Genomic DNA, 22,555 nt, shown 5'->3' on the forward strand with positions numbered 1-22,555 from the left:
TTTTTATAAAACCCTTTCCCCCCTCAGACTTGCTCAGCCTTATCTCCATATCATAACTGACTGTGGCTGCAAGCACCACAGATTTCACCACTCTGAACACTGGTGATGAAACAACAGATTTCAGCACACAAGTTACACTTAGCCTAAGCTGACAAAAGCTAGCAGAAAGCAAATCGAGGCGGGGGGGGGGGGAGGGTGGGAATGAAACCAGCACATCAGCCTTTCACATCAGTTTAGCAAGAGCAGCTTAAAACACCATAAATCAAATCAGTGCATCTCTCCATTATGATAATCTCTTAAAACGTCCACATAGAAACTGTCATTTTTGCAGTGAGAGGTTTGACTCAGCCTTTAGTCCTCAAAGACAAAAGCCCTACACTTTCTTCTTTGGGTACCAACCCCAAAATAGAACCTTTGAGACCAGCAGAACTAAGTATTTGATATGCAATCTTAGTAAAAAAACTTTGACTCAATTGCAAACGGTTTGTGTAGTATATAGCTTCTCTGTGTTTTGTTGTTTACATTTAAAAATCAAAAAAACAAACAGAGGGAAAAAGAAAGCAGACTCACCTTTGCCTGCAGGCTGTGGGACGGCAAATCCAGGTAGTAAGAAAGGTACTCCAGTGGTAACACCAGCTGGCTTTAATTCATTGACACCATATGTTGTTAAGGAAGTTATCAAATTAACTAAGTCCTTCAAAGCATCCTTAGATTCAGTCTCTTTTGCCTGTTCTAATCTAAAGAAAATGCAATAGATCGGGTTAGCAGCACTAGTTTATTTCAACTCAAATCACTTTAATAAGATATCTGTTCCATTTTACTCTATTAATTTAAAGACCACACTTTTACTGCCCTATTCCTGTAGTATTTCACATGTTCACTGTTCATATTTCATACCATTAAGTCAGTCAAACATTATTGGATTTATGAGAGCATACATTTTTGTTTTCCATAGAAATTCACCTCATAAATCTTTCCTAGAACTCAGTCTGCTAAAAAGCAGCACAGATGTGAATATTACTTTTAAAACCCTCTTACAAACATGAAGCTACTGGATAGGAAAATACCCAGACAGTCTGTCATTAAATAAATCCATAATGAACTTGCTAGATTATAACTGCTACTTTGAGAGTTAATATTTTATGCTAATGAAACAGTACCTTGGTAGAAGCCTAACACTTAGAAGCACACAATGAAGCATCTTCATAAGAACTATTGACCCTCACCTTTGAAGGCAAGAGGATGGAAATACTAACATCCCATTCCAATCATTGTTTCCTGCCAGGAACACACCATCAGACCAAACCCTAAAAACTGACTCCAAACCCTAGAACAATCCTCATTTTCCTTCTACTTCACCAAAACTAAACCACACTTAATTGATTACTAACTCTACAGTTTCTAGAGATCTCGGGAGAAAGCTGGGGACCACGATCTCCTATTCACTCATGCAATGCAAGCTGTCGTCTTCTTCTTGCTGACAAGTGACCATGGGAGCCCTTAGAAGCAGCTCATTCTGCATCCTCCATCATTTTCTCAGTCAGACATGTGGCTGAACCTCCTTCAAACAGCCATTACAGAAACACTTAGCTCACCTCTTGCCATTCTACTAATCCTCCACACGTCCTGCCCTTTCACATCACCAAGGTGAAATTACATACTCACTCCTTTTGTCCTCACAGACCTCCTGCAATTTCTTATTAAGTCACCTTCTTCACACATTCTTCTGCATTACTGGCTCCAAAGCCTTTCTCCTTTGCAGCCTGATGCCCAGGGCCCAGATTTCATACCCCCACGTGACAGCCATCTTCACAATAGTGCCACAGAGCTGAACAAGTCTCTGTCAGTAGGTTTAAGCCAAAGCATGTCCAGGGAGAATACATTACTGTTGTTCATCACTGACCGATACATAGGCTTGTCCAAGATGATCGTTTTTTTTGAAACAAACTGTGTTTTGATTTGAAAATCAAATAAACTAAACTTGTAAGATGGCAAGAGATACAGCCATCAAAACAGCAGTCGCGTTTTGAACCATCTTCCATCTCCTCTACAATACACAAATAGCTAACAAATACACCACATGTTGGTGTGCACTGTTGACCTTATCCCAGGCATTTCTGCAAAAGTCTTAGTAAGTTTTCTAGAGCCACCCCAGGAATAAGTGAGGAAAATGCATTCCTATGCTTTTAACCTTAACTGATGAACTCAGGTGCTCTCCTTCTTCAATCAGACATGCAAACTTCTAGTCTTCCTATACCTCTGTCAGGGATCCCCCATTCTTTGATTTAAAGGATGAGCAAGCTCAGGATACGGTTTGTTTAAAACACTTGATCTACAGAGGATCACTTTTGTACCTGAAAATGAAATTGCTAATTACAGTGTGTTCCCCTCAAATTCCACCTAAACTCTGGCTGACAATTTCTGGGAAACAGCTGACTTTGAATTACATTGTTATATTTACTAACGCATTTGTTCAAAGCATACTCAAAACCACCATTTATACTACAAGAACAATAACAATTCCTTAACAGGTGTTTGAGCTTTTGTGGCACAGAAAATATTTTATGAATAATTTTAACTGCGATAAAGAATTTCAAATGCCATCTCTATGTCTGGTATCCATTTAAAACAAACAAACAAAATACTATGCGGTAGAAAATTTAGTTTGAATATTTGGGTGCCAAAACCTAGCATCCTAGCAACCAAAATGAATGGCTTGAGAGAGGGAGATAACATTAACACTTCTCATTAATGGCCTTTACAGCACTGTTTCTAAGCATCTTTGACCCGAGTTTACTTCATAAGATGTACACTCACAGACAACGTTTCCCAGTTTCTGTCGAATTTTTAAAACACATATGTATTTCAACAGCTAAGCATGCTGCTTCAGAACTTCATATCCAAACAAAGCAACCCAGACTGATGATAGGTTTTACACAAATAATGCAGCAGACATCAATTTGCTGACTGAGAAAGAAAAGAATGAAGTTTCTTTCATGGAAACAAATCACATCATGGATGGATCATACGTCCAAGTTTTTTCTGGACAGGCATTTTTATCACCCTATTTTGTGATGCATTAGTGGGTTAGCAGTACCTTTAATAAAAAATACAAATTAAAAAAAAATACATATATACACTTACTCCCTAGTAACGTGAGAGTTCTCTCCAGCACTCTGATATTAGAGCCTATGTACAAAAATGTCTCTTCAGTACTAAGTAGAATGTCTTCAATACTAAGTAGCATGTACCACATTTATGTACACGATTTTTCACCACAATAATACACTAAAACAAAACAAATGCAAAAATCTCTAGTTGCAGTCAAAATTTTATTTTCTGAATTCTTTCTAAATTTTAGTACCAGTTGTTTTTAAGCATCTGCTTTCTTAGCACATACAGAAACATTTAGTAATAAACCAGTACCAGTGAGTAAGAAGTTAAACAATATAGTTTCATAAATGGTAAGAAGCACATCATTTCATGTTTTGGTCCTAATATCTTCATTTCATAATAAACTATAATCACTTATTTGTTCAAACCTATTCACCTATTCTTCATTAAGAAACCTTTTCAGAAAAAGCTCACAGTGATCTGTCTGCATTCCTTCAAGCACTTTTGCATACCTGAGGAGGAGGTCACAGAGGAAGTTGTATCCTTGCCATATCCTAAAATCATCCAACAACGTTTGGGATACATCACTGGAGTCTTTGAGAAAACAAGAAAGTCCAGCAAACATCTCAACTATTTCTAGGGGAGAAAGGTCATCAGACTGCTGCATGTTCTGAACACATGTGGACAAACATTCCTTTTCTGAAAAGAATCGCAATTAAGAAATTTAGGATTTTACTGACACTAATCATAGCAAGAAGCATAACTAGTACAAGAATCACGGCTATAAGGTAACTGTTACTTAACTATCTCTTATCACATAACATTTAATATCAGAGCACTTGAAGACAAGTAGGATTCTCAAGTGGCTTTGGATCTGAACCCTAACCTCTTTTTGCCAACCCCTTCCTCCCTTTTATAATCTTTACTCTTGTAGGGAAGAGACTGTGTAGACAAATACTGTTTCTTCCCTAGAAAGTTTGACTAGATAACTCAGCAGAATAAAAACACAAATATGATAACTGTAAATAATTCTAAAACATCTTTTTTTTCTTTTAAAACACAAAGTTATACAAAGCACTGACTTAAACTGTTACTGATGTTAGGTAAAACCCTACACATAACCCTTTACACCATGTCTTCTTATTGCTACTCTAGTTACCATTTCTCTGGCTGGCGTATTTGCTTGCCCAATAAATCTTGATCAAAGAGACATATTGTCTCACTCCATATAGCTCTCTCACTCCATCAGTTCATTGGTCAGTTGCAAAAAGCTTTTCCAATTCTATAGTCAGATTTTAGGTTGCACTCCTGTTTTAAAGATGTTCCCTTCAATTATCTGCTATTTTAACTTCACAGTGTGTGCAAGACAAGTGCAAGTTTTTCTAGCTAGACTGATAACAAAATTTCCCAGAGATAAAATCAAAGCATGAGATAGTGAAAAGATGCTCTTTTGCATATGATAAAATGTCTTAACTCTTTTCCTGAATATGAGATAAGCCTCTTGATAGACGTTATTATCTCTTAAGTCAGGTTTATTTTTTATCAACAAGCAAGAGGGAATGCCAACTGGTTTTCTTTTTTAAGATTTTATTTCACTTTTTAAAGAACCTAGAATATCTTTTGATACGCCAGCCTCACTCCTCTTATGGGTCAAGCCAATAGAGAAGCAATAATGGCAGTAGCTGCAATGTGCCAAACACCACAGTCAAAACTCCGTTATTTTCTTTGTTGCGCTTCATAAGGTTTTCACATACACCTTCTACACTCATCAAAAACACACCAGAAGGCTGCTACAGATGCAGGCAAAATATCTATCACCTTTTAAGTCCTATCTTAAAATACTGAATTGGTGACTATTCTGTGCTTCCAAGTGATACTGTACATTCACATCTTTCTGACTGGAATTGTAAACACGCTGCTAGCACAAGAAAAAATAAAGGCTGAAGTTTTCTGTGAAGTATGTGGGAGCAGGGTGACATATTTAATAAACTGTCAAAATGGTTTTGTGGAGCCTTTTAACTACTTGCTTTCCAGAGTGTAAGGAAACTATGGGTTTCTTTTTTTCCTAGTAGGTGTACACTGCTAAAATGTATGACAAGGATGTTAGTTCACTTCAACAGTCATTCTAATTTAAAAACTACAAATGCTTCTATGTGGTCCTACAGTATAAAAGCCCTAAATATAACATTAGAAATATATTCTACCAAATTTCCTACCTCAAATCCTGCATAGCTAAACACCCATGCAGTTTTAAATTAATGCAACATGAGTATTTCATCTGCAAAGCTGCTCCCAGGTAGCTAATATCAGGATAACACTGGTTTTCATCTCGCTTTGCTCTCGCAAATTCTTTGTCATGTACCAGCTTGGCAGCTGCCCTTGCTAAGCAGACGGTGACCAGTCCCTTGTAAAGATACACAATGAATAAAGTACTTATATTAGCGACCAAAATCTGTAACCAGCCACAGAAATACCCCTGTACGCTACACTTTCCATACCTGAAACAGTCAGGATGCTATTTGTCTCGAAAAAGGACAGGAGATAAAATGGAATGATTCTGGCTGCTTCAGTCACTTGGTGGCTCACAGGCTGGATTAAGCCCATGAGATGATTTTATTTTGGCCTTTAGGATACACAAAATCTGCAATCTGTAAGCTGCATGGCAAGGTGAGGAAGAGGAGGGCCCAGCAGAAGAGACACAGGCTGACTGAACAGTCAGCAATCTAGTCAGCCAGCCAACAGGGAAAACATAGGGGCTGCAAACCCATCCAGACACCAGGCTCTTTCCAGCTGTGTCCCAAAAGCTCCACACCAGGTTGTGACACAGGCTCTAGGACAGGCTACATGTAAGCTTCCTAGGAGCACCGGTACTGAGAGGCTTGGGTCTCAGCCAAGCGAAGGAGAGCCTCCCTGGGCCAGGCCCTAGGGACAATGTCCTTGGGTTAGGGACCGCACAGGAAAAGCTGGGCTGGACCACAGAGGAGGAAGCCAGCTGACTGTTCCAACATGCCATCAATAAGCACGTGGAGGTTCGCACTCAAGTGTTTCAGTGCCTATACGCCGTGTTCCCTTGAGGATTTCCTAGTGACCCTATTACCCAGGTTTTGCTTTATCAGGGTACGCCAGCCCCCAATGCCCTGGATAATGGAGAGTACGTTGCAAATCAGTGGTGGTTGTAACAGTCTGACCCAGCCTCTTCCCACAAAAGCAACATGTCTGGGAGAAAGAACCTTCTCCCAGCATACCCAAATTAGGTCTCCCTGGTTTGCATAATGCACCAGTACTTGCTACATGGGCTTCTAATAGCTCAAACTGCGTCAGCAGAACACATGGAGTTGGCTCCCTCTTCCTGCGGCTTCCTCAGGTGTCTCTACACTTTTATCGCCAGCTAGAGTGGTACCCAAACAAGCAGCTGTAAACAGGACACTGCTAGCTTGCCTCGCGCCTTTGTGAGGAGCTACTGCTGCTGACTCAAACACAGGACAGGAAACAACTAACTCCTGTTAAGAATTAATGCTTGCAGCAAAAGTGACAAACCCATGCATCTTCCCAGTGACTACTTTTCAATATAGGCAGTTACTGAAGTTGCTGAAAGCCTTTCATTTTGGTTAGCATAAACTCTACACAAAATCATGAGGAAACTCCATCTTCCTGTGTTAACTTGAAATATGGACGGGCAGACTCAGCTACAAACACCTCTCTCACTACACAAGCGCTCTGAAATTTTACCTGTATATAAATGCCTACATGTCCAAACAAGCAACAACAAAAAAAAAGCCTGTAAGCTTTCCTTGATCTATTACTTTCATGCCTATTTCCTAACTAAGAAACCTATGAAAGAAGAACAGAAAAAAAAAAAAAAAAAGGATAAAGACACATACCATGAATGTATTTCACTACGTTGACACTAAGGCCATGACGAGATATGGTCATTAGTACTTCCCCTGCACTCTTCCTCCAAGGCAGATTATAGGGAGGGCACCATGAGGTTATTGCACTGAACAGAAGCTGGAGATCATCCTTTTGAGCCAATTCTTCCGCCGGGGACACAAAACTGCACAGTTTTACTAGGATCTGAAACAGTAAGTCATTAAACATCTACCATTAATACCCTGATCATTGCTATTTTTGTCCAGACTTAGTAAAAGGCAAAACATTCTTCCATTTAGCATACATATTCAAAAAAGGTGATGTGCTGTTTTCCCTTTGCGCGTTGTTTCTGTAATTTGAACTGAAGACAAGGTTATGCAACACATGGTTATTTCAAGTCCCAGTTCAGTTTAAAATGACTAGTAAAAGATTAGCAACAGAGTTTAAACCTCTTAGGCTGACACAGCATACTTGTATGGATACCAGGTTATTCCATTCTTGGAGAATCTGCCTGTTACCTAATTCACAGGCCTAAATACTGCAGTGGGGCAGAGGCTCTGCAAAGCAAACTGTTGTATCCCTTCCTAATCAGGAAGAAGGCTACTGATGTGTTGCTGGCAGAGCAGCATCCATACCATCTTGTCCAAATGAAAACAGCCAAAACAGTATGGCAGGAAAGGATACAGCAACACTGTAGACCTACCTCGATGACTGACTCTTGGATCTGAATTTCCAGGTTACCGTAAATAAGACAAAATGCAGCCATGCAAGCAAAGTTACTACGTTGCACTCCCTTTTCTGCATGTTTTGAGGACATCTGATGTCCATTTTGTGTCTTGTGCATGAAAAGCTGAGGCTCCCTCTCAGAAAACTGTAGGAAGAATTTGCAAGACTGCCTATGTCCGGAGGAGGTTTGGAAGCTATCTGAAACCTCACCCATTCCAGCCAGCTCATTTGAGAGCACCACTTTACAGCCTTTGAAGAGGGACAGAAAAGAGCTGAGCTGTAACATTTTGGGGGGGGCTCTATGTGGTAACATTGATCATTTATTAACGCTGCTGACTGAAACACAGCAAGGCATTTTTTGAAAGATGCTTCGCAGCACACCATGATTTCTGCTTTGGAAGACAGCCTGTAAGACAGCCTGTACTAAGACGAAAAAGAGAGGCAAATGGGTATGTTCTCATACAGTGACTGTTACTGTGCAGACTTTGTGGCTAGTGATGGTGCGAATAAGGCTCTCATCTTTATTCATGTAGTGCAGGTACCAAAATGCCTCTCAAATGTTATACTTATAAATCTTAACACTGCCTTCAAATCCCTGAAGGATGTGATTGCTGATAGACCTCTATGGTTTTGCATATGTGGCTACAATGACCCTACACAGAGACGCATCCAGTTTGCACATGGAAACTGGTAGTATGATCATCAACCCCTTTCTAACAGTAACTGTCAGCTCCTTCTAAAAGTTTCATCAGGAGAACGTATGGAAATTCCTTTGCAAGATCTCCAACTGAAACTTCAGAAAGCAGGAGCAGGTCAGATGGAGTCCCTGGTCTCCCTGGGAAATCTGGGAGATAATTGTAACAGTAACTGCAAGCTCAGATGGTTCATTCCCATATTTAAGTGATTTGTTCCCATATTTATGGTTTATTTCCATAATTAAAGGGAAAATAGCATATGTTAAATTAATTCTTAGATTATTATCGATACTAATGGTTTTTACTATGCCTACTTCAATCAGTAACAACCAAAGATACCAAAGACTAGGAACAGTTAGATTAAACCAGAATAATAGTAAACATGTTACCCCTTTTAAAGCAGCTGCACAGAGGAGCTGCATGCAATTTTTGTGGAGGAGATGTTTGCCGAGGACAAAAACCACAGGGGGAGTAGGAATTTAACCTCAACCATGCTTGAAGGAAAATCCATCTTACTCTGAGCCATCAGTTTGTGAAGAATCAAGGAAGAGCAAAACCTGGTTCAAGTGAAAAGTTTCTGGACTTTTCTCACATGAAGCATTTCCATTCCTCTTGCAAATTCCACAACCTATTTTACCTTTCTTACCTGTACAAAGACTTTCTGTAGTAGCGCTCGGCGCTCTGCGAGAGGTAGCTCATTCTGTGCTCCTCCAACTACCTCAGGCACATGTGGAAGGTCAAAAAACAGATATAGACATTTAACAAGTGTGGAAGGCACTGACATTGTAGTCATGCAGTCCACAGTTTTCTGGGGAAAAAGAAAACAGAGCAAAAAACCAGTTCAGCTTATTACTATATTCAAAAAGTCATGCTCCCGTAACACAGCTCTCAAATGCTTTTTTTTTTTTTTTTTTTCCTTTCTCACACCTTTGGTGAGATGTCCACACAGCAGTACAGATTTACCATGTATTCTTGAATGCCTGCCTAAACAGTAACCTTAAAAACAGGATCATAATTTATTTACATGACAACAGCATCTAACAGCCACAGTTCGGAGCAGTCACCACACAGGACAGAAACAAAAACTGACAGTCTCTGCCAACAGAAGCTTTCAAGTTAATTACAAGACCTTCAGCCAAGCCCTTGTTAGCTATCTATTCTTTGTAGCAGTAGAAACAGGAGTGGGAGGAGGACTATTCAATTTATACACTCACTTGGCAATAAGGTATAAGCAGGCATAAGGAGCAAGGTAGTAGAAAACATGAAAGCATCAGTGGGAAGAAAAGACAAATTGGGGTGGAGGCTGGTGACATACTAAACACAGGTAAGATGATGTGTTGAATTATAAAGGCAAATTAGAGCAGAAAGAACAAACCATGCAGCTGTCCAGCACATTGCCAGAGACTGGCTCTCTGATGGAGGGCAGCACCAAAAGCAGAGGCAGTAAAGATTCATGAAATCACCCACTCATCACTGCTGCTGGCTTCGCTTTTTGCAGCTGCTGCCGCCCTCTTTGAATGGGGAGCCCAAGTGATTTAGGAGCTGTATGTGACATGCATCTCATGGGGCACTAAGCAGCAGCATGCAAGAGAAGCCCTTGGGGAACAACAGAAGTTGCATGCATAATTCAATTGTAAAGTTCCAAAACAATGATTTTTTAGGCAACTGAAACCACAAGGAGCTAAAGCAGAAGTTCTGTGGCAGTATAACAGAAAAAACATCTTAATACAGAAAGCAGAATATAGTTACACCTTTTAGTGCGTGTTCATGCAGCTCATTATTTTATTGCTTTTCTCTCTCCCACCCCACAATTTATTTTTAGCCTTGCTGTTTAAGACTAACCTGTCCTGATGAAGCTAGTAAATTGATTGTGGTGAGCAGCATCCAACCTCTACTTGCTTCTTCACTTTGATTAACCTCCAGAAACTGGACTATGGCACGACTTGCAGCTTCTGTAGGGAAGCAGTTAAAAAAATGCAATAAGAATTCCATCTGATAGTGTGCAGAAGAGAACACATCCTCTCAACAGTCCCAAGCGCTGAGCATGAATTCACCTCTGCAGCACTACTTGAAAAAGGGACTAGGCTTAGGCCCTACACTCTCCAGATGCACATTCCAGTCTTCCACACATACCTGGCTTTGACACTAGCAAGGCTGTAAAAAGTATGTTTTTAGGTCATGCATCATCCTTTAAACCAGCAGACAGATTTCAGTAACATGCAACAACTTTTATTTGAGTATTTCGGTTTTATCAAATACAACATACTCTTTTCCAGAGACATGAAGTCACCATCACTTAGTGGTCTCAGTGGGAAAAGCTGATATTCGATTTCTGAAAAAAAGCACTGCATGGAAACAACAATATGGAGGATAATGGGAAAAGATTGGAGGGAAGAAGAGGTGCAGAAAGACAAAAGAAATAAAAACAGTAACAAAAAGTAAAATTACGACTAAGATCAGCAATTACTACATCCCCATCCTACATTTGTTTGAAAATGAAAACGCTAACAACTTATGGCTAATTCTTATGATCCAGGGACCACTTCTAGAATCAAATGCTATTCCGTATCAGTCAGAGCCAAAGATAAATATTCAGCCTAGTAAACAAGTTATCAGGACCAATAAATAAATCAACAGAAAATGCAATCCTATTTCACTGCTGTCTGAATACACACTTACGTTAAGAAATCTACAATGCCCGTCGTGATGACTGTCCATTACCCTTAAGGGAAATCTAAAAACATTTTTCATTAATAATTGTGTATCAATCATCTTCAGTGCTTTTAGTGTCAGCTAGGACAGAAAAGGAAGGTGCATAATACTGCTTAAAAAAGGAATTGCAATTGAATTACTAACAGAGGAATAAATCAGCAACTGAAGAAAAATCCAATTTTAATCTTGGTTTGTTTGCTTCATCTGCTGTCAAGATTCCCCAGCACATACCTGTGAGGGAGTTTGTTCTAAAGTAAACACATTTTATATGGCAAAGTACTTATCAAACTTCTAGCACTGACTACACTGAAAAGATAATTATCTGGAGCACCAGACCATAAGCTGAAATAGACTAGTAAACCTATGAAGCAGACAATCCTAGAAGATGTCTACAGCTGTTTGTTTTACATTCCTAACATTAACTTTTCCCAAGAGAGACTACCACCGTACAGAGAGAAAGCCATCAGCCACCACGTGTACTGGCAAATCAATGTAACAAAACCCAAGGTGTAAAGAAACACTTTTATCAACAGGAGGACAGCTGGTAGATGAAGTGATTACTCCCCTCTGCACAACGCTCGTTAGATCACATGTGGAATGATCAACAGGACTTCAGCCAAGGGCCACCAAGGTGTTTGGGGGCTGGAGCACCAACCCTGTGAGGAGAGGCTGAGGAACCAGGGAGAGGAGACAGCCTCAGGGGCATCAAACAACAGCCTTAGTGCCCACGGTGCGGGGAGCTATCGAGAAGTCAGAGCCAGGCTCTTCGCAGCACTGCATGGCTGGAGGGTGAGAGACAACATGCTTAAATCAAGAGAGGTTCAGACTGCATATAAGAGAAATCTCCCCCCACCTCAAGGACAAGAGATGCACTGAAACAGGGCCCAGAGAGGTTGTGCTGTCTCCAGCCTTGGAGGCTTTCAAGACACAGCAGGATCGCGCCCTGCACAACCTGGTCCCATCTCACAGTTGGTTTGGCTGTGAGCAGGAGGTCAGACAAGAGACGTCTCTTATTCTATGATGTTCTCTCACACAGAAAAAGGTCTATTTGATGTCTCACTCAGGGGGATTTCATTCTGCCCATGCTGGTGTCAGTTTCATTCCCTTCCAGTGCAAAGAGGATGTGTTTTTCCCTAAAGCCCAGAAACCCTTTTATAGTTATAATCCTAGAAAAAACACAGAGACACAGATTTAAGGTAAAAATCCAGATTTGGTTCATTTGTGCAATGGCTATTTTCCCATGTTTTTGTTTTGCAGCCTTATTCCCATAACAGGTTTTTGTACAAACCACTGGCTTTTCCAATTCTGGTGCTGAAGTAAGGAGAGGCACCTACCAAAATCCCTGCATGAGACCAACTGAGATAAAACAAAGCTTGAAATACCAAGGTGAAAGGTAAGGCAATTTTTAAAACTCACACAAATGCGGACATGCAGCAACGTCCCAGCATGCTGACCTGAATTACCTGGTGGGTACTTTGTTTTCCAAAACCATTGGTGCAAAACATTGGCCAGGTCGTTGGGTGTATGAGCAGACCAACTTAGAAAGCGCCACAGACATAGTTCCTACACTAGAGGCATAGCCAAATGCCAGAATTCCTGGCAAAAGCCACTTTCCTAAATTCTGAGTGTCAAGCACGTCTAAAGCATGCGCTGCTTCTACAATGACAGTGCCCCACCAGGCCAGCATTAGGTGCTATTTAGTAGGCCCATTCTCTTTCTATCTGACCACAGACAGAGCTGGGCAATCAGTCTCTGACTGTAAGCAGGTACGACTGGTACCAAATAGGGTGGGCACAGCCTCCTTTGGACACAGTCTCCAAAAGCCACCTGTGGAACAGGGGCTCTTATAGTCATCTTTGAAAGTGAGACTCAGGGGTTAAGCATATGCTTCTGAAAAATCTGTCATGCTGCTGGCATCCTAAATAGCATAGCAGTTGAACACTATAAATAGCAGTTTCAAAACTGTCAGTCTTAATTAAGCACTACCTAAAACACAGACAGCATTTTAAGTAGAGGAAGAAGTTCTCTTGTCATCTGCTCTGAGCAAATTTGATGGAAATTAATCTTAAATGATAGTGCTATCACCAGCACTAGTCTTAATTTATTTCTTTACCTTTTCCCTCGTTTTGAAGTGCTCAAGCCATCTTTTTAATTATAACATCCTTTATGTGCCCCATCCAGGTGTCCTTAACCTTTCAACTTCTGCAGAACAAACCACTAAATCTAGGAGTGGGATATGCTAGCTAGTAAAAACAGCAAAAGAACAAAGAGAAAAACCTATAAAATAATATGTAAGCATACATATCTTGACAACTGTGGAAGCATGAACGCGTAAGTATGACCACAATTATGTGGTCACATGGTTAATACACAGTAGTCAGATTTTTCATCATGGATTCAGTATATATGGTATAGAGGCCTGGCAGAATAAAACACGTGAATTTGTTTCATACTTAAGAGATGACACGGGTGCTTTGCATCCTGGACTTCAGAAAAGCAGCAGATGGAAAGCAATAGGATTAGAGCCATTCAGATTGCTAGCAGAAAGCAGCACTGCATGACAAGCAATGTTATTGCCTATAGCAATAGCACTAAGGATAAACTCAGTACACAAAGCTTTCAGTTAGATTTTCTAGTACCATAAACAGCATATAATAGCATCATCGGACTTTTGTATAGCTTATTCTTATCCTAGAGTGGAATATTAGTGAAAAAATATCCGTGCATCAGCCAAAGGGGATGGGGGGGGAATGGGAGGTATGGGTGGGTGTGTCGGGGGTGGTGGGGAGCAAGCTGAAGTCAGGGATCCCTTCTCTAATCAAGCCCTCAAGAAGTATCTACCACTTCTCACGGGGCATGCCTGGAAACACAGTCAGATACCTAGAGTTAAAGAATTCAAATTGTTCCAACTGCCTAGATAATAAGAGAGAAGTACCAACCCAAACGAAAATGGGATGGCAAAAAGTCTTCCTTCAATCATCAGGAACAGTGCAGTGCTGTCGTCACAAGCCACAGATAAGAAGTGGCTGATGCCTTTGCAGTGTGCAGAAATGAAGGACTGCTCATCCAAAGATAAACAACTCAACTGTGTCAGCATTCAGCCTCACTAACCTGGCTGATAAAAGAACGGGCTTTCTAGGATCTCTTGGAAAGGCACTACATTGCACTACACTTGCCTTGCATAAGACCTGGTAAAGAGCATCAAAAATAAATTGAAGCTTAACCAAAAATAAAAAGATATAGCAGTCGTTGATCAGAACTGATTCTTGATGAGTAGCTGATAGGACACTGCTTAACTTTCAGAGCAATTTCAATAAATTCAAAACAGAATCACCTTGTAAAGCAAAGTCACCCACAGGACAGGAAAAACATATATATATATATATATATAAAAAAATAAATATATATATAAAAAAACAGGACACGTGTAGTCACAGCACATGAGATCATTTCCAACATACTCTCTTCTCAACAGAAGAAAAGTTTAACTAACATACCAAAAAAGTCTGAAAGCAACCCCTAAGTCCACTTATTTTAGCGAGAAAGATCCTCAGCTCTTCAAAGGGAAGCAGACACTACAAGTAACACTATCAGGAAAACTTCAAACTTCATTATGGGAGGAGCCCTAAAGGGTACTTATTAGTAGATAAGAAGCTTCCTTTACCTACCCTCAGTAACATACTCAAAATGCAAGATGCACTTGAACAAATAATACTAACTCTTGTGTATTTAAGACAAACATAAAATTAGTTCTGGTGATGTGATAGAGGTGAACTGCAATAAAAATGAACAATAAAAGCAGAGTTTGCAGATCAATGGATTTTTAAAAAGAATAAAGGTAGGCATTGTCAGAGGCCAGATACAAACCACAGATGTGGTTTTCTGCAATGGTAAAACATTATGATGATGAACATTTATCAATTTGGTCTCCCAAAGTGATTTGAAGATGAGATAATGATGGTCTTTCAGCAGACCTGTTAGAGAAATGCCTAAAGAGGTTAAAAGCATTTTCACTAGTGAAACACTTTGAGCAAATCAGTGAAATGAAGAGTAAGGAGGGGGACAGGGTGGGGAAACCACACAAAAACACCCAAACAAACAAACAAACAAAAAAAACCCAAAACCAAACCACCACAACATTCAGAGGGTACAAACAGTAACTGCAAATGATGTTTCTGGAGGTAGGAGGGATTAGCTGAACAGTCTAGGTGTATGGTAAAAAATAAATTTAGCATTAAATAGTAAATACTGAGACAAATACATACAGAGAATGTTGCAAATATGGAATGAAACTTTGACTAAAACCAATGAAACAAGACACAACTATATTTATTTTAAAAGGTGCATAAAACAGTGATGTACACAGACTAGCACACATTAAACTTTTGAAACTGACCTTGAAAAGAGGTTAAAATGTTCCAGCCCTGTGATGAACTGGTTTGCTTTCTCATTCTTCAATATTCTACCCTTCTGCACAGGTTTCATAGATTGTCCCCACAACCACTTAATTCATATTCAGACTGCGAAAGGACCTTCCAGGTTGCAGGACTGCCCATCAAATAAGGGAATAATTCTGAACCTCCCTGTGATATCAAGTGTTTATATATCCTAATGCATTAAATAACAGGAGCTGCCAGTACATATTTTGGTGTGCTTGAGATGCAGACAACATAGGACTGAGTTAGAAACCAATTTTAGTAAACATGGAATAACCACTACAAGGTACCAAATCACAGGTTTGCACACCCTTAACAGCTGAAATATGAGAAGCTGTGAAGAGTGAAAGACAAAGGTGTACTCCGTACTTGCCCTGTTACTTGCTTTTGGTTTGTTAGTGACCGCAGCTGGGAACCCACCACTCAGTTACATGGGTTCATGATTTGATCCAGAGAGGACAACTTTGTGCACTTACCTTTAAGTTTGCAATGTGAAACTATTCAGCAGTCGGGATTTCTCATGTACAAGGTACAGGTACTCACTGAAATGATAAACCAAAAGGTCCCAAGCTATTCAGCTCACGGCACTTATGGCATGGAGACAGAAGCTCTCCTGCCTACCTGCACACCAGCCACCTCCACACAGGACTTCGGGGATCACACTCCACTGTGCATCAGCCCGGCTGGACACCTTGAAATGGCACACAAGTCCTGCTGTCTACACCAGAGGGATTGCCTGAACTAACCTTCCCTGCCATATGCTTATCTTTGCATTGATGCACCAAAACATGCTTATCCCTGCCGTATGCTTATCTTTATTGACGTGCCAAACACCGTAGGACATGCTGTTGAAATATTTGCAAAATCACAGAGGAATCAATTGCATCCAGGGTATGTCTTTTGGAAAAAAAAATGAAATAAAAGTGTTGCTTCCCCTCCAGCATCAGTAGCCAAAGTAGCCATTAGTAGCCATATCTATTCTAACAAGATTCCAGCTGTCCCTGTCCCTTTTATAAGAAGCCTATCTTTTTCAGCCCTGAGCCAGATGCACTTGCTCCCAAAAGAAAGCTTCATTTCAGAACTGAGACTATGCTATAAATAGATGTTTGAATGCATATTTTAGCACAGTACTACCACAACTTTTTGATCAATTCAGACACAAAATTGGATTTATTTGTGGAAAATTTGGCAGCGAAAAATCTCAAGTATATAGAGCTATCTCAACCATGACCCCACCATCTTCTGAAACAGACTAGATACCCCAGGGCAAGTGAAACCATGCGCTAATCCTCATAGATAACGGTTATTGCTGTCACCTGCAAATTATCACTGCTGTACTGCAAAGACTTAAATGTACAAGGTAATTTAACTCAATTTTAACTGCTTCGGTTTTTTTACTCCAAGGTTACATCCATACTAGAGAAACAAGACAGTTGAAACTGCAGTTGAACAGATAACTACAATGGCAATGTTCAGAGACTACTTAAGATAGGGTGCTGGCACAGTTACTACTGAATCACGAAACACTGTTCTGAGAAAACTACTACAGTCTGCCAAGAATAACTGAGATATGCCTCCACGATGGCAGGCATTACTCACATAGCTATTAGCATAAATACTCAAAGGCCTGATGAAAAAAAATTGCCCTGTGCTCCATTATGAGATGGAGGAGAGAGGGGGGAAAAAAAATTTTTAAAAACCCCAACCCCCACCCCCCACAACCCCCCAAAAAACCCCCAACACACCAACAGGTAAGATTTAATCATACTACATTCCCAACTGTAAAATACTGCCAAAGCATTTATGTCTTTATAAATAGAAAGCAAGTTCTTGTAAAATTTCTTCCCTTTCATTAACTATCTAAAGTTGACTTTTGATAACGTTTGTATGGAAAGCTCATCTCTAAAACAAGTTCAGCAATTTTGTTGACTTAGGCAGAGCACTTCACACCATCAGGAATTTGCACTTGGGTATTACCAGAGACATTTCCTGCATACAGCTGTTACTGAAGTTTTTCACTTTTAAAAACATGCTAGGAGATATAATTACCTGTTAAGAGCTATTAAGATAGGCTGTATCTTTTTGTTTGGTACACAAAAAGAATGGAAGGTTTAAAAAAAAAAAACACCCACCACAAACCAAAAGCAAGAGTCTTCACAATCCATAAATACAGTATTATGTCTTTAACATAAAGCATATTCTAAAAAGCCAAGAATTTCTATTTTTTTTTTCAGTATCACAGGAAATGTGTATCTAGCTCTGAACAGTTTAACACAGAAGTCTGCAAACTATGAGTTTTAACAGCTTGTTAATTGGTCATTTCTGGAGAGCAAACTGCAACTCCCTGGTCCTGCCAAGAGTCACAATGCAACTGCAGAAAACAGACCTCTCAGGCCTTCTTACATGAGGTCTGAAAAGGGTTTACTGACCGAAGCAATAGCAATCTTGATAACAGAGGAGAAAGGACTGCTTTCTGTTTTAATAAAAACATTGGTCCTCATTACATTAGAGCTTGGAAGAGTACCAAACTGTCTTTATTTCACTGTGGTTAAGTTTCCAAGTGGGGTAGAAAACAAGAAAACCCCCAAAACCCAACAACAACAACAAAATCTACCTCTGACTTGTGGGGTTTCACGAATGACAAGAGGATTATCTTGGAGAGGTATGGCTTAAGTAATAAACACAAAGAAATGGCCATTCTTAGCAGAATCCAACTGATGAGCAGACATAACAGATGTTCCCCAGAAAAAAAATGTCAAAAAAGCACCACCACTCTGCCAGCATGGCTGTTGGACATTCATTTCCCTTAAATACTCAAAGAAAAGACGTTTTGCGCCTGTTTACTCATAGAGAACAGGTTTTGTCTATGATATCTGTTTAGCCATCTGGAATGTTTCACTGTTAGTCACTCTACTTAAAATGGAAAGAAACTGTAATTGGCACAGTTTGTGACTCCTGACTTCATGCGTAATAATTTGCACAGCCTTTTCCAGCCCGCTATTGCCTTATTTACCACCAAATCCAAACTGAGAAGCCAGCACAGATCTTAATATTATCTAGTACACAAAAACGATACTTCTCGGAACCGCTCCTTTTCAGAAGAGGAAATCAAAGAGGAAAGCTAATGAAACATGCCTTCTTGGCACACTGTCCTCAATTATGCAACTCCCAATAGGTGGTCACGTTCTGACACATTCAGGGTTCAACAAAACCAAATCTCATCCTGACATTTAATAAACAGAGCAAAAGAGGGGTCCACTAACATTTTTCTAGGGCTGGCAGTATTGGTCCTAATATGGGACTCACTGTACTTTCACATCTTACTAGCTTCCAGGCCAACAGCTAATTTAAAAATGCATGGTTTTGGAAAGTTAACATATCCAAGGGACAAAACATACCACCAACAGGCACCTCAGGCAAGATACAGTAGCTGTCCATATGCATGCTCGTGGTCTCCTTCTACGTAGGTCATGCAACTTAGCTCACTTCTCTCTCTTCAATGTGTTGTCAAGTTTGTGGAACTCAGTTTTCTCTGTAACCCAGGGCGGAAAACTCTAGCCTCCTCCTCCTCCTCTCTCTCTCAGCCCAAAGAAACGGAAGACATCGCATTTTTGCTGCGAAGACTTCAGTTTCTGAGCCTGCACAGTTGCTCTGGATGGCAGTTCACAGTATTCTGACTGATCTGAAACTCATGGTGCACATCTCACAAAGCCCAAACTTGTGCCCCATGCAATACCTGTGGACTTATTCGATGCTCTCCGTCGAATTTCAGTCACCATCAGTCGTGACACTTGAGTAGTAAACTGCAGGAGGTCAGAAAATTTTTCTGTCATTGTACTTGGAGGAGCATTTCCAAACACCTAAACCAAGAGAAAAATACATCAAAAAGTCGTTCAGTTTACAGGGGTCACTACAAACTAGCACTTTCCTTTGTGAAGGAGTATTACTATGGAGATTACATGTTTTTGTTTTCCTGCTGCAGAATTCATCGCTGTACTGGTTTTCACAGTGCATGCTCTAAGATAGATAGTTAGATAGATAGTTAGATAGATAGTTAGAATTAAGTCATTGTTCATCAATGAAGGGGAAAGAGGGAATCACAAGTTTTCTTGCAAGATGAAAATCCCACAGAGCCCCAAAAGACTGAGATTGCACGTAATGGGGTAAAGACTAGATACCAGAGAAAATTCTCCAACAGGAGTTCTGTTTTTAAGAGCAACTCCTTTACTACCTGCTGGACCTAAACATCCCACAGGGGTGAACTGCATGTACAGAACAATGTGTAGATCTCCTAGAAGAGACTAGGAAATAGAACTGCCCTGTTAAGTCTTCGCTCGATAAACTGATGATACCAGGAAGCCTCCCAAGGCTGGCATCCCAAGGCCTTACTCTCCTCTCTTGAGGTCCTCCTGAACATAACAGTAGTACTTACTAGGGATTTTTTTTTTTTTTAATAAATTGTCACTTAATTCTAGTAACTTATTTTTCATGATTAAGCATTAATTTTGTTATTAAATCATTTATTGAATCACATTTAACAGGTAGCAATGTGTTAACTCTGTGGTACTGCATTAAGCTATGGAACATGACATTATCCCAAAATTGATTAGCTAGTTGTTGAGGTAATTTACTTTCCATTCAAGACTGCACACAAAAAGGAGTCTCCATCCACACTTCCAATGTAATCCTTGCACTAAAATGGTCACAGTAAAACCACGATATTCATTATCAAAGAAAGCATGCAATCCAAATTCTGGTATCATCGCTTGTGTCAGTGCTGAAAAAAACAGAACAGCCCTGCTACATACCTGAACAGTCTCAATACTTCTCTGCTCATTTATGTTTCTCTCCCTTGTGGCTATTCTGCAGGAGTGTCACCGGTGAGCCAGGAAGTGTAACAGATTACAGTATTTTTCTAACAAAACTTTAGTTCAATGTGTTATATTTGCCTCTCAGAAAGAGGATGCAATCTACAGCAGTACAGCTGATTCGGATTCAACAGCTGCTTCACCCTTGTCTCCTTTCCCTGGGTGACCCAGTTATACTATTGCAGCTGAGCTGCTAACTGAGGTCACTCTTAAGTCTAGGGACAGCCAGTGAAATCTGCAATATTAATGCAAGATAATTGCGGTACCAACTTACCTTGCAACGCCAAAGTTACTGAAGAAAACTTAAAAGGCAGAAGACAGAATAACCTTTGTCTAAGTTTGACTTCTTACTCCCCTTAGTATCAGTTGCTCTGGCACATTACAGAGTGCCAAAAATATATTTCCTGCCTACTCGCATTGCAAAGGCATGATGAAACAGAGCCAGAAATACAGCATTGAAATTGAACACTCAGTTTTCTCACAATAAAAATATTTTTCACCAAAAACTTAAGCATTTCTCATATAGGAAATTTCAACCACCATTATCAATAAAGAAAGCAAACAGGAGCCCAGACATTACAGGCAGACAACTGTTTTCAGCAGACCAAGAAAAACACCTCATTTGGATTACAAAGTATGCAACATTCCCAGTACAGACAATCCAAATTTCCCTAAACCTTTCACAAGACCTCCTTCTGCAGTTGTCTGCATCAGCTCCCCGTTCATCTGAGAGCCTCTAACTTCCACAAGGATATAAGGCGGCAAGAGGGCCTCAAGGCTTGCATGTTCACTGGTGTAACCTAAGCAACATAATCTAGACTAAAACGCACACTGGCAAAGCACCTTGCCATCATTAACTGTTTAAAGCTCTTTCACTCAGACCAAGGAAAGAGAAAAAACTAACAGCCCTGTTACCTGTCCTGAGCTTGCCTACAGCTGTCAGCAGATCCCAGGAAATGCAGAGATCTCAAAGTTACAGTAAAAGGCTGACTGAGGTGAACTGGCTTTTAACTAGTTGCCCCATAACGAAGTTTGCAGTATGTAGAACAAGCATCTGCATCATATATTGATATACTCTTTGACCAAAGGTGGTAGTAAAAACCAGGAAGAGGATACCAAACATTTTACTAGCAAATCATCTTTTTAATAAGGAAAAGCAAGGCTCTTTCAAGAAAATGTAAACAATGTACCACTTATTCAAACCCAGCCTCTTCATCATTCCATCCACTTTCTTCATATACTGCAAAAGGGTTACTACCGTGCCTGTAGAGCAATGCTTCTGCAAACGCAGTGAACTCTGAAAGGAGCCTTTTGAGTACTCTTCCTGAGGGCCAATCTTTTGTTAATTATGCACCAATTTAGCTTTTCATTACTATGTGATTCATCATTTCATAAGCCTCCCTGAACAATGAGGAAACAGAAATGGTCTGTAAACCCATTTGTTACCAGAACTTACAAGATGGTTTAAACTACAGCATGTTTGGCACACACTGTATCTATAAACCAAAGTTAAGTATGCTTTAACTCCTCTGGATTTACTGATTAATAGTCGTCAAAATATCAGGAAGAAAATGGAACTGCATTTCACACAAAACTTCAGATACCTCTGAAGAGAGAAAAAAAACCCACAACACATGGTTAAGCAAGAAAGCCTTGAAAGAGCTCCTGGATACACTGGCTGCTTGGATGCCTATGGGAAGCAGACTTGCCTTCCCCACTCTAGATCTCTGCATTCAGTAACAAGCATGCTTCTTCCAGAACTACTTCCTAGATTTTACACACACGTGCACATGCACACACTCTTGCTCTCCCTGCTTCCAGCCAAACACACACAGCTCCCACTTCAACAGCTCACTACTCTGTACAAGAGACATTCTGCAGTACATATCAAGGTATGGTACCAAAATCTTGATCTGAGCCCCACAGTCTATTCAGGGTTTTCTCCTAACACAGACATCCCAATCTTGTAAGAGATAATGCTTCTATGGTACACCATCATGGACTTCACTTAAGGCAGTTAATACAAAAATTACCCAATCTCACTTAAACTCATTCAACAGAATACAGATAACTATGCAAAGTAACTGAGGGATTCAGAGTGTGAATTTGAATCAAGTTATTAGCTGATAGCTTA

General features: G+C 40.1%; 1 protein-coding gene across 1 annotated transcript in view; it reads right to left on the minus strand.

The window, feature by feature from the left end:
* The window catches only part of WDFY3 (WD repeat and FYVE domain containing 3), a 122,013-nt gene that overhangs the window by 96,287 nt on the left and 3,171 nt on the right, over positions 1-22,555 (minus strand). Inside the window, exons 2-7 of the mRNA XM_075708881.1 lie at positions 19,290-19,413; positions 10,248-10,357; positions 9,052-9,213; positions 6,996-7,188; positions 3,627-3,813; positions 571-737 (exon numbers count right to left, since the gene is read on the minus strand). Coding sequence (XP_075564996.1) covers positions 571-737; positions 3,627-3,813; positions 6,996-7,188; positions 9,052-9,213; positions 10,248-10,357; positions 19,290-19,413 — 943 coding nt within the window. The remainder of the gene's footprint in view (positions 1-570; positions 738-3,626; positions 3,814-6,995; positions 7,189-9,051; positions 9,214-10,247; positions 10,358-19,289; positions 19,414-22,555) is intronic.

The sequence above is a fragment of the Pelecanus crispus genome, chromosome 4 (assembly GCF_030463565.1).
Source record: "Pelecanus crispus isolate bPelCri1 chromosome 4, bPelCri1.pri, whole genome shotgun sequence".
Classification (NCBI taxonomy): Eukaryota; Metazoa; Chordata; class Aves; order Pelecaniformes; family Pelecanidae; genus Pelecanus; species Pelecanus crispus.